This window comes from Grus americana, chromosome 2 (genome assembly GCF_028858705.1).
Source record: "Grus americana isolate bGruAme1 chromosome 2, bGruAme1.mat, whole genome shotgun sequence".
In the NCBI taxonomy this organism is placed as follows: domain Eukaryota; kingdom Metazoa; phylum Chordata; class Aves; order Gruiformes; family Gruidae; genus Grus; species Grus americana.
The window spans coordinates 294,967-306,406 of NC_072853.1; the positions used below are offsets into that span (position 1 = coordinate 294,967).

The 11,440-nt window shown below is 44.5% G+C and overlaps 1 protein-coding gene across 9 annotated transcripts in view; it reads right to left on the bottom strand.

Annotated features, from left to right (window-relative positions):
- Window positions 1-787: 787 nt before the first annotated feature.
- PUF60 (poly(U) binding splicing factor 60) overlaps window positions 788-11,440 on the bottom strand; it is a 30,755-nt gene continuing 20,102 nt past the window's right edge. For all 9 annotated transcript variants that reach the window (XM_054815958.1, XM_054815955.1, XM_054815960.1 and 6 more), the window contains 7 exons: window positions 10,416-10,577; window positions 9,856-9,948; window positions 8,687-8,900; window positions 8,074-8,264; window positions 3,689-3,824; window positions 2,982-3,217; window positions 788-1,218 (listed from right to left, as the gene is read on the bottom strand). In XM_054815958.1, the coding sequence (XP_054671933.1) occupies window positions 919-1,218; window positions 2,982-3,217; window positions 3,689-3,824; window positions 8,074-8,264; window positions 8,687-8,900; window positions 9,856-9,948; window positions 10,416-10,577 (1,332 nt within the window). In that variant the 3' untranslated portion in view covers window positions 788-918. The remainder of the gene's footprint in view (window positions 1,219-2,981; window positions 3,218-3,688; window positions 3,825-8,073; window positions 8,265-8,686; window positions 8,901-9,855; window positions 9,949-10,415; window positions 10,578-11,440) is intronic.

Here is an 11,440-nt window from a genome sequence, read left to right on the forward strand (position 1 = left end):
GAATATAGTAGCTTCTTACATACTTGAAATATTTAAAATAATTAACATGAGCTAATTCTGTTCCTACTCATTAGCTAGACAGAAAGAATACTAAAATAAATGCATTCAAGCTTTTAAAATATTACCAAAGCTTTGAGTCCTTAACAAAAAAACCCCCCAACTTTCCTTTCAGGCAAGGCATGTGTTCCACGTCACTGTCCATAGTACAAGGGCTAGATGTTTATTTCAATGATGCACTTCCATGCTGCAAATCAACACTACCCTCGCTCTCACCCCAGCTGTGATGCCTTGCAGCCTGACTTGCTACTCCTATTTTGGCACATAAAGGAAGGATCAGTAGGGGTAGCTCTGACCCACGAAAAAAACTGAGGTCCAAACTATGGTATCAGAACAAATGCAATGTTAACACTCCAAAAAGGCCCAGCTGGTTCAGTTCTGGGCTCTGACCCATGTTTGGGCTCCTGAGTCGACACTCAACATGCAGATCCACAGCAGGAAAGCTCCCTCCCTCCTTGTTGTTAATACAGCAGCACCCTATGAAGGGACTCCCTCCTCCATTCCAACCATTTATGGCCCATCTCTGAAGAAAACGACTATTCCAGCCCCTAAAAGGTGCAGTGGGATCTTGACCCAAGTGTTGCTGAAGTGAGCAGAGTGTAAGGCAGGAGCACAAGCAGCAACCCCTCTTCAGGCCCCGGCCCTGCTCTTCTAGGCAGATGAGGCCAGACACAGCTGACAAGGTGTCAGTCCCTTTAACACACACACACACACACAGAAGCACACCAGCTTTCTTTGCGCTTTTATCCAAACTACAAGTACATCACAGAGATCTGTGCCCACCCTGGAGCGTTCTTTACACATGGCTAAAAAAACCCCAGACAGGCAGAGGGGGCAGGGGTGAAGTCTTTCAAGTAGAGTTCATGCTGACAGGTCACTGTTATCAAATCTCTCCTGGTCATACACCTCTGCTACCACCTTCCTTCCTGCAAACCAGCGCCCATTCAGAGCCTGAATGGCTTTGTGAGTCTCTGAGGCCATGGAGAACTCCACAAAGATCTTGACAATGATCTCAGCATCCTCCTCTTCTCCTTGCTTCTCCTGGTAGATGATGACCCTGTTTACAGCCCCAAATTTGCCACATTCTTCTGTCACTTCTCCCTCTAGGTCATCATCAATGTCCTTTGGATCCACCATGTTGCGAAGCACCATCACAGTAGACTGCAGAGAGAAAGGACAAGTGAATTAATATACCTGAGAGACACTGAGATTAAATTTGCAAAGCCACAGACTATGCGGCATGCCTGAGCACCACCAGATATTCCAGTGCTCTCATGACAAGCATATTCCACGGAACTGATAATGTCCCAGGTTCTCAGGGGTAAATTAGTAAATTTTCTTCCCAGGCATCCAAAATGAACAAATCTTATTTACTGCCAGCTATATTGTGGCAGGCCTCACTCAGGAAAGCTGTGTGCCATCCCTTGGGCCTTTTTTAGACACATCTTCAAAGCACAAGTGACCTGGAGACCTCTATAATTTTTCTTGTGCTCTTGCTATTCAGTTATTTTTTGCTTTGTTATCTTTACCACCACCATCATGGTTTTGTGGTGTTTTGTTTTGTTTTTTTCATTACAGGGGATAACAACAAATGAGTGAGAACGCCTGCAACACTTCTCATACGTATCCTCCCATCAAGCCCCTTTGTGACGGAGCACCTCTCTGTATCACAGAACGGTTGATGTTGGAAGGGCTCTCTGGAGGTCACCTGGTCCAAGATCCCCTGCTCAAGGAGGGCCACCTCAAGTTGCCCAGGACCATGTCCAGATGACGTCTGAATATCTCCAAGGATGGAGACTCCACAACCTCTCTGGGCAGCCTCTGGTTTTGTGCATTACACCCAGCTCTACCACATCCTTTCCTCCCAGCTCTCGCCTTGCCCGACATCACAGGCTGGCAGACACAGCATTTCAGGCTTAGTATAATTTTAAAATACTTGTTCCCATTCTTACTCACACGCCTGTACAACTGTCTTTAAGAGCCTGCTAAAAGAACAGCAAAACCGGAAGGGTACTTACAGGTCGAGAATGCTAAGCAGCTTTGAGAATGGCATAATTTAAGACTCTTTCAACACTGCTAAACTTTTTTCAAGCAAGTATGCCAAATTAATTGAATTCTTTGGGAAAGGTACTTGTGACAGAGGAAAATTGGCTGCTAAGTGGAAGCTCAAAAATGTATTTAAAACTATGTACCCTTTGAAAGTAAAGAACACTTACTAGCTAACTCATTTGTGTCCTCCCTTAAGAAATGCATGTCAGTTTTATTCCTATTTTGCAAACAGAGGAGAAACATTGTTGATTCAGTGTCAAAGCTCAGAAAATTTGTGTCTCAGATAGGAAACTCAATCATGCCCAGGAACAAACTTCTGGTCATGCCCAAACAAGAAGCCTGATAATCTCAACAATACAGCCCCTTCCAAGACCTAAAAAAAATTTCTATGAATCTACTGTTCTGTTTAGTGCTCTCACTTTTTCTATCATTCATTCTTGTCCTCTTTCTCATTGTATCTTCAGTGAAATTTTGTTTTATAAACATCTCAGAATTTGATCCTGCAGTAAAAGGTTGTGGGGAAGAGGTGGACTCAATAGTTTGGAACAGATTGCCTCTGACAATGTGGCAGTCTCACTTTAACTATAAGCCAAAATTCCATCATGGTTTGCTTTAATGATACTGAGTAAAACACACCGTTGAATCAGAGACACCTCCTAGCCAAGCCTCTTTTGGTCTAGTGACTGGTGTGAACCCTCAGAGAAACTCCAAGAAAACCCCAAAGGCAGAATAAGAACCACCAACAGCACACAAGCTGGTAGCCTTTGTAGTCCCACGTACAGAACTGCATAGCTGTACCACATTAAGACAGATCTAAACCTAGTAGTCTCATTTGCTGACGACGAACCAACTCAGGGCAGTCACACTGCACTCACCTCCTGTTTACGAAGCAATTTCTGCATGACCATATGACGGGCACTGCTGCCAGATATGCTCATATGTTCCTGTTCACTCAGCATCTCCGGCCTCTCTGACTCCTGGAATACCTCCTCCTCTTCCTTCTCCTTTTTGACCTCCATCAGGCCCAATGCTGGTGGACTAGCAAGGATAGGATTGACAACTCCCACTTGTGGAATAGTGACAGGAATGGGAGGTCGGGCAGGGGTTACACCTGTAAGAGTACAAACTCTGTAGCATAAAGAAAAGAACTGATGTTCTGCTGGTGTGTTCTTGAATACACACCAGCCAGTATAAAGAGGATCACTGAATCTAGATGGTTTTATTTGCTCTGTACCAACAACAACCAGGGAGACATAAGCAGCAACTTAGCATACAGGACATAAGCTTTCAATACGTGCATCATATACTTGCCCAGAAGGGAGACAGAGTGCAGGACTTTGCACAGAGTAACAATTATCAGCTGTGCCATGCACTCGTGCTGTGAAGTTCATGTCCCTGTCGTATCTATTACATACCAAAATAAATTCCTGTTATGCTGCACAAATGAAAAAAAAAAAGTTCTTGACAAAGGAGGGGAGGGATGGAGGATTTCGGCTTCAAATTCTCCTTAGTTGTGACCCCAGTTATAGAGAACCATATTTTGTAACAGGTATACAAGTGACAAAATGAAGAGTAAACATACCTGTAATGACTCCGGGTGCTTGTGCTGCCATTACAGCCTGCGGCAACGCCCCTAACGGCTGGGCCAGAGTCAGTGCTGGAGATACCAGCCCAGGGGTTGCCAAAGTGCCAAGAACTGCAGCTCCTGCAACTGCTTCCTGCAAGACAAAAAAGAAAGAAAAAAAGTGTTAATTCTGCATCAGGAAGTCATACTATGGGTGCATTCAGCTGAGGCTCAGCTTTTTTCACACCTGAGAAATACCAGATATATAGATTCTGAGGATGACAGCTCTCCAGTGCTACTATAAAAAAGCATTCCACTCAGCCCACCATAGAAATGTAGAAACTATGAGACACCAAGCCTTGGAAGAAAAACGTTCTCTTGCAACTCAAATTTCACCCATCTCAAGCTGCTAGGTAGGTTACCGAATGGAAGGCACCAAAGAATTCAGTATATGGTTTGAAAGATGCAGGCAATTCCAGAACAAGAGGAATCTCTACTTGTTCCCACCTTCTACACAAATAAAGCTTTTTACTGATGCTAAGGAATGTGATGCATTTAAAAAGACTGATGGGAGCTCGCATCCCACCCCCTCTAATGACAGCACCAGGGCTGTGGGGCCATGTGACAAACCAGGTGAGGGAACTCTTAGTTTTATCTAAGTGATCTGGTGGAACGTTAATCCTTGTCTGATTCACAGAACAGTGTAGTCAAAAACATGACTGCAAGCACAAGGGACAGGGCAAGGGAGAGCACAATACTGCTATTTTCAAAAGCTGCATACTTTTAGATCAGTTTAAACCAAAAATCTTATCTCTCTAGTCTTCATCCTTTAGATGCAGACAGCAACACAGCACAGAAGCTGGCCTTCATAATCATAGCAACTGCAAACAATTATCGCATTAGTAAATCTCTCAATGAGGCAATCTTATAACTTTTGCCACCACTGTTTTTACTGGTAAGACCCTACTGAAATTTACTGCTTTCAATGACTGGAAACTTTCTTCAAACTTCCAGCCTTCATAATCAAAACATTTTATAACCACTTCCTTTTATCCTTGTTGTCTGCACCTCTTCTCCCATCCTGTGACCTCCTTGCCTCTATACAGACTGTACTTCAGCAAAAGTCTGATGGCCCTTTCAGCATTTTTCTACAGTTATACCAAGACAAACTTCTCTAGTTTCTTCCTGCATATCAAGTTTTCCAATTCTCCGAATAGTTGCAGTACTGTTCTATGCCTTCTGTAATCCAAATAAACACCCTGACTCTAGAAAACCAGAATTCAAACAACAATCAAGACGAACACCTAGTTAAGTGATAAAACACTTCCACAAAACTACTGAAAATAATGTGCCTAAAATACACTCTACGATCCCAATTTTTCCTCTGTTGCTTTCCAGGCTATTATACTCATGATTTAGTTACCCAGATCCTTCTCTTCCTTGTTTTCATGGGGTTCCTATAAGCCCTGACATCATGGAGCAAAAAATTCTAAGGTCTTGTTCCTTAAATGCAGTATCTGGTATTCTACTACTAAATGCTGCATATATTTCTTACTCCAAACTGCTGTGATATTCCAATTCTCCTCCGTATTAATAATGCATCTCATCTCTGTGTTGCCAACTAATTCCATTAGTACTCTCCTAATACCTAGCATAAGGCCGCTAATATTTTTATTGGAGATGAAGCAAGACCTATCTGTAAGTAATTTCAGCAGCAGGGTGAAGGGTCAGCAATTTCCAGCACAGCTTGTTTCCATCTTTTCTCACTTGCCTAGGCATCTCAAAATCCACTGTAATCGTAATCATGCTGGTCTTGTCCAACAGCTTTTCATAGAGGTCTCCACCAACTCCTGTACTGTTGATGGGATATGCTTACTTTTTTTTTTTCCCTAATGGCGTATAACAGTAGTCTGATCAAAGAAAGTTATGTTCATCTAAACACCCAAAACATTTTGCATACCCGTTTCTTTTGAAAATTTTGTCCTTCTTTAAAGGACATTTTCATTTTCAATCTTTCCCTACCACTGGGGTGAGAACAAAGTCTGCAGATACCAGTTTTCCATGCTACCTTAAAGGCAAGCATCATGTTTGCTGTTCTTCAGCCATATGGCAATAGCCCTGACATGACACACTTCTTACCAAAACCTCCAAAAACTATTAAGCGTACAGCTGCACGTGACAAACTGAGCTCTACACCCACCTAGGATGCAGTAATCCCATGTACATCATTAGCCAGTCTGCCTTATGCTTTTAATAAAGGGGAAAAACGCTTATGTAAGCATTCAGTGCTATAACAAGACCATAATAATTTTTACTACACTGGTCATTAGCTGCCCCCTCTTTTTACTTAAGTGGCTAAAGAAACTTTTCGCAATAGCTTTAATTCCTTAACCTTCTTTTGCAAGATTGATTTTTTCACCGTGAATGTCAAGACACTAACTATCTTTGTTACTCAATACCTCTGTCTTCATAGTTTCATTAAAGTGCAGAGACATTTCCTCCTTCCTAAGAGAAGATTTAATAGCTTTTATAGCTTTTTCCCAAAGTGACTTGGATCCAAGTAATTCTTCTAGCCATGCCTCAACTTCCTTCCTTAGTTGACTGCAGAGGTTCCCAGACTTGTGGACTTTTTACTGGGGACATGCAAACCACCTGAGAGTTTCACAGTGGCAGCTCCTAATACTTCTGCCTTTACCTTGTGATTCAGAGCAATATTTTCAAAAAAAGAGCTGTTTACAAACTCAACTCCAGTCAGCTCATTAGAAGCACATATATGCTGCACACCTCAGCATTTTTTTTGCTTGAGAGCATCCAAGAACACAACAGTGCTAGAACTTGTCTCTTTCATGGGCTATGGTGATGCAGGGAGAGATTCCAATGCCCAAGGCAAGGAAGACAGACACAGATATGGGAGTTAGCTCTGAAATGCAATCTTAACATAGAATCATAGAACAGTTTGGGTTGGAAGGGACCTTTTTAAAGGTCACCTAGTCCAACCCCGCTACAATGAGCAGGCACATCTTCAACTAGACCAGGTTGCTCAGAGCCTCATACAACCTGACCTTGAACGTTTCTAGGGTTGGGGCATCTTCCTCCATTGGTGCCTAATGGTCATAGCCAGGAGCTTCTGTCACTTAAAGCAAACTAAATTTGAGAGCCCCTAGACTCCTGCATCATTGGTTGGCGCAATCCCAAGCACAGCTACAGGCTGGGCGAGGAATGGATTGAAAGCAGCCCTGAGGAGAAGGACTTGGGGGTATTGATTGATGAGAAGCTCAACATGAGTCGGCAGTGTGCGCTTGCAGCCCAGAAGGCCAACCGTGTCCTGGGCTGCATCAAAAGAAGTGTGACCAGCGGGTCGAGGGAGGTGATCCTGCCCCTCTACTCTGCTCTTGTGAGACCCCACCTGGAGCTCTGCGTCCAGCTCTGGGGTCACCTGTACAGGAGAGACATGGAGCTGTTGGAGCGAGTCCAGAGGAGGGCCACGAAGCTGATCAGAGGGCTGGAGCACCTCTCCTGTGAGGACAGGCTGAGAGAGTTGGGGTTGTTCAGCCTGGAGAAGAGAAGGCTCTGGGGAGATCTAATTGTGGCCTTCCAGTACCTGAAGGGGGCCTACAGGAAAGATGGAGAGGGACTGTTTATCAGGGAGTGGAGTGACAGGACAAGGGGTAATGGGTTTAAGCTGAAGGAGGGTCGATTTAGATTAGATGTTTGAAAGAAATTCTTTACTGTTAGAGTGGTGAGGCACTGGCACAGGTTGCCCAGAGAGGTTGTGGAGGCCCCATCCCTGGAAGTGTTTAAGGCCAGGTTGGATGAGGCTTTGGGCAACGTGGTCTAGTGGAGGGTGTCCCTGCCTAAGGCAGGGGGGTTGGAACTAGATGATCTTTAAGGTCCCTTCCAACCCAAACCATTCTATGATTCTATGATCAACATCCAGTTCTGCTCAATCACTGCATTTCCTCATTTCTGAACAGTCTAAAGCCATTACAGTCATCTTCCCCCTTACTACACAGGCAGAGTCTTTACAATAGTGTTGCTTGTGTGACTACTACTGCCCTTATTAGTCTGCCTCCCTTCAAGTATTTTCGTGCATTCGTTTAGCCTCTACTATAACCAGTTTGTCTATCCACACAAGGAATCCCCTCCCATCTTCCTCCACCACTTCTTTAAATAAAGCTCTGATCAGCTGTGCCAGACTCAATTCCAAAATGCCAGTGTATCAAATCCTCACAAAGCGTCAAGGGCAAGCTTCTACATGTGAAGCCCGGGAATACAGTACAATCTAGGCCAAGGGCTTTCATTCAGACTAGTGAATACAGATGGCTGGAACAGTTTGCACGCTTGTTTCTAGCGGGGTAACAACAATCATCCACTTACTTGAGTCATACCAGCCTATGCCTTACCTGTGCTGTGATCTTTGCTGTAGCAGCTGCTGCAGCAACAGCTGCTGCTGGAGGTAATCCTCCTGGCGTAGCAGGTGTCAGCAGAGGCATTGGAGGAGTCACTGCTTTACCAACACGGAGATATTGACCCCCAAGGTCAAAGAGGTTCATAGAGGAAACAGCATCTTGAGAAGACTGTGCTTTCTCATATTCTGCAGTGAGAAAGAGGAATATTTACAAATGATCCTTTTTACTCCTAAACTCAACCACTCTCTCATTGCACAATTGTTATTTGTATTTGCAAAAAATGAGTGCTTAGAGTTCCAGTGAGAAGACCCTCAGTGCTTAGCTCGCTCATCTCACCCCTCTGATCACACAAGCACTGTTGAGAACAGTCAGCATAGCAAGATCTCTCAACCTACATAACAGTGAGTAAAAATATCTGGCTACTAATTACATTCCTAAGTTCAGGCACAGATCCACTCCAAATTTATTTCTATCCCATTTCTTACTGTAATTCTTCCGCTAGAGTTAAAAAAACCCACAAAACAAAACAAAAACCCCCAATACGCCAGAGGAGGATGCTCCCAACGACTTTCCCTACCCCACAACAAATATCAGACAGCCTTTTTACCAATGAAACCGTAGCCTTTGTGTTTTCCTGTCGTGGGATCCCTGGCTAGCGTGCAGGATTTAATCTTCCCAAAGGCCTCAAACACACTCTTGATGTCATCATCTGAAAGGTCCTGATGAACAGATGCCACATAGATCCGGTTGAAAGCCCGTGCCTCTTCTGCTAGCTGGTCTATAATCGGTTGTGCCTGACCTATATTACTAGGTCTCCCAACCTGCAGAGAACAGGCAAACAGTCCATTACACATTCTGAAGAGTGGCAGCATGATTCACCAAGAATTACAGCAGACAAGCACTCAGACACCTGAGTGCCTTTTCAAACCAAGTGACACCTGGTAAGGCCATAACTAGCAAAGGGCAACAGTTTACTCAGCTCTGGGATACAACCTGCACTATGGGGGATCCTAGAAGTACTGAGAGCCTGGACAGACTCTGCTCTCTCCCCCACATCATTATTTCCCCCATTTATGTTTCCTGACCTGCCAGAGACCAACTTCCAGGAACTGAAAACAATTCTGAAAGCAAAACACAACACGCTTCTATATCCTTTCAAAGGCTCCTAAAACCCCCTTGGAAATCAGACGCTGCAGATATGCAGAGTGTATGAGACACATAAATGCAAGACATAAAACACTGCAGAAAATGTTAGTTTCTCCCCCCACACACCCAATTTCAATCCCCAAAGTTTCACCTTTCCAAGATCCCCTCTTACTGCCTGAATAAACACAGCTACAATCCTTTCTGTTTGTGTTGAACATCTTTTTGTATGGCAAGGGTGGACCATTACTTTAAGTCCCTTGCACTATCAATAGGCACAACAAAAGTCTGATGCTTATCTACCATCCGCACAGGTACAATATAAGGAGGCGGCATTAAAATATCAAGAATCACCCTTGTTTTGTCCTCGAGAGACTTCTATGTGTGGACAGAAAAAAATTTAGCCAGCTTACCAGAACAAATTTCTACATTTTATTAACATGCTGGGAGCTTCTCCTCAGAGAAAGGGACCCAGAGCCACTACGTACTAAATGGGTTGAATATCAAGGTCTATCAGGTAACAAACTTTCGTTTATCTTCCACATCACATTGCTGTGGGAAGCATTTCTAGGCATAAACCCATTGCTCACAGTACAGAGAACTAAGAATTTTCAGAGCGTGCCTGCTACTCACCTTTATATTTCTTCCCCCCAGCATGACAGAATTCATCTGCTCCAAGGCCAGCTGAGCGGCTTCAGGTACCTCATATTCCACAAAAGCAAAACCCTAGGACAGAAGGATACGCTTGTTGAATCATACCAGCCGTATCTTGTCTCCCATCTAGTTCCAAGCTAATGCAGCCAAGACTTCCCACGTACCAGATTCCTACTGTTATGGCCTGATGTTTTATTAAAGAAGCTTTTTATTAAAGCAGAAAACTACATGCAGAAGCACTGACACAAGGCTACCTGCTTCCAGAACCTCTCATACTTAGAGACTTAATAGCAAAAGGCCACCACATACAGGACTGCTAGCTGTTTGGCATCTTTTGTGCACACCGTCCCCATGCACATCTGGTTCCCACTACAGAATCCTGCAAAGCTAAGTAGAGCAGGCAGCTACAAACATTTATCTCAAAGTTAAAATGCTAAAAGCAGCCTGCTCTCTACAAGGACAAAGGCTCCTTCTTCTGGATGTATTCAGGAAAGCCTTGCAGAAAAGAAAAACACATCACTCAAGGGCTGTTAACCAACCTTGTGCTTCATCGTAACAGAGTCCCAGGACATATCAATGCTTTTTATAGGTCCAAATGGGGCAAAGGCCTGGCGAATGGTATCTTCTCCCAGTTCATAGTATATGGAGCCCACATACACACGACACATGATGGCCAGGGCGCGCTGCCTCTGAGCTGCCATCTGTATTGGAAAGAAGAACTAGCTGGTTAGATCAGGGGGTGGTCATGGACGTCAGGACCTCCTTCCCTTCCTCCTTCCCTCCCAGGAGCTATGACCCAACAGCAGGTAGCTCCTCACTGGGCTGCAGCACAGCCTGGCACACGTAGTAATAAAGAAGTATTTTCCTGCTCAACGCACAGACTGCTGGAGCGGATAAGCAGTACAGCTCACTCCTAGGGGCAGTCAAATCTTTGATGGGGTCTGCCACCTCAGGAGCCTTAACTCCAACCCCACTGATAAGGTCTAACCCTCCCCTGCCTGATCACATCTCCAGCAACGCCTGCAGGAGGAGGAAATAACTTCATTCTAGTACAGCTTCCCCCTCCAGGCAGCAAAGGTCTCAATTCTAGACACTATTAGCAATCCCTCCCATTCCCTCCCGCAAGGGGCAGCAAGAGATCCAATTCTGGGCACCACCTAGTTACTCCCTCCCCCCGCCCCATCCTCCCAGGCAGCAAAGGATATGGATTTGGGAACCTCCTCCCCACTCCCTCAAGCATCACACACCACCTCCTCCCCCCCCACCCCAGGCAGTACAAGATTCAGTACTAGGCACCACTTCCACCGCACAGTTCAAAAGCAAAGCAAAAAAAATTAAATGGTTAAATGAAACTTCTTAGTTAAGTGTGTGGTGCTAGTACTTATCACTGCCTGTTGTTACTGGCTCAGATAGTGGTGCAGCCCCCAAAGACTCCGCCCTTATCAGTTTCGGTGCAGAGAAGGTCTCTGTGCTATTTTCTCCTAAGTATGCCTGAAAACCTGTTTGCAAGACAAATCCAGAAATTTCTTACAGCAGGTATCCAAAAAAGCAGTATATCCTTCAA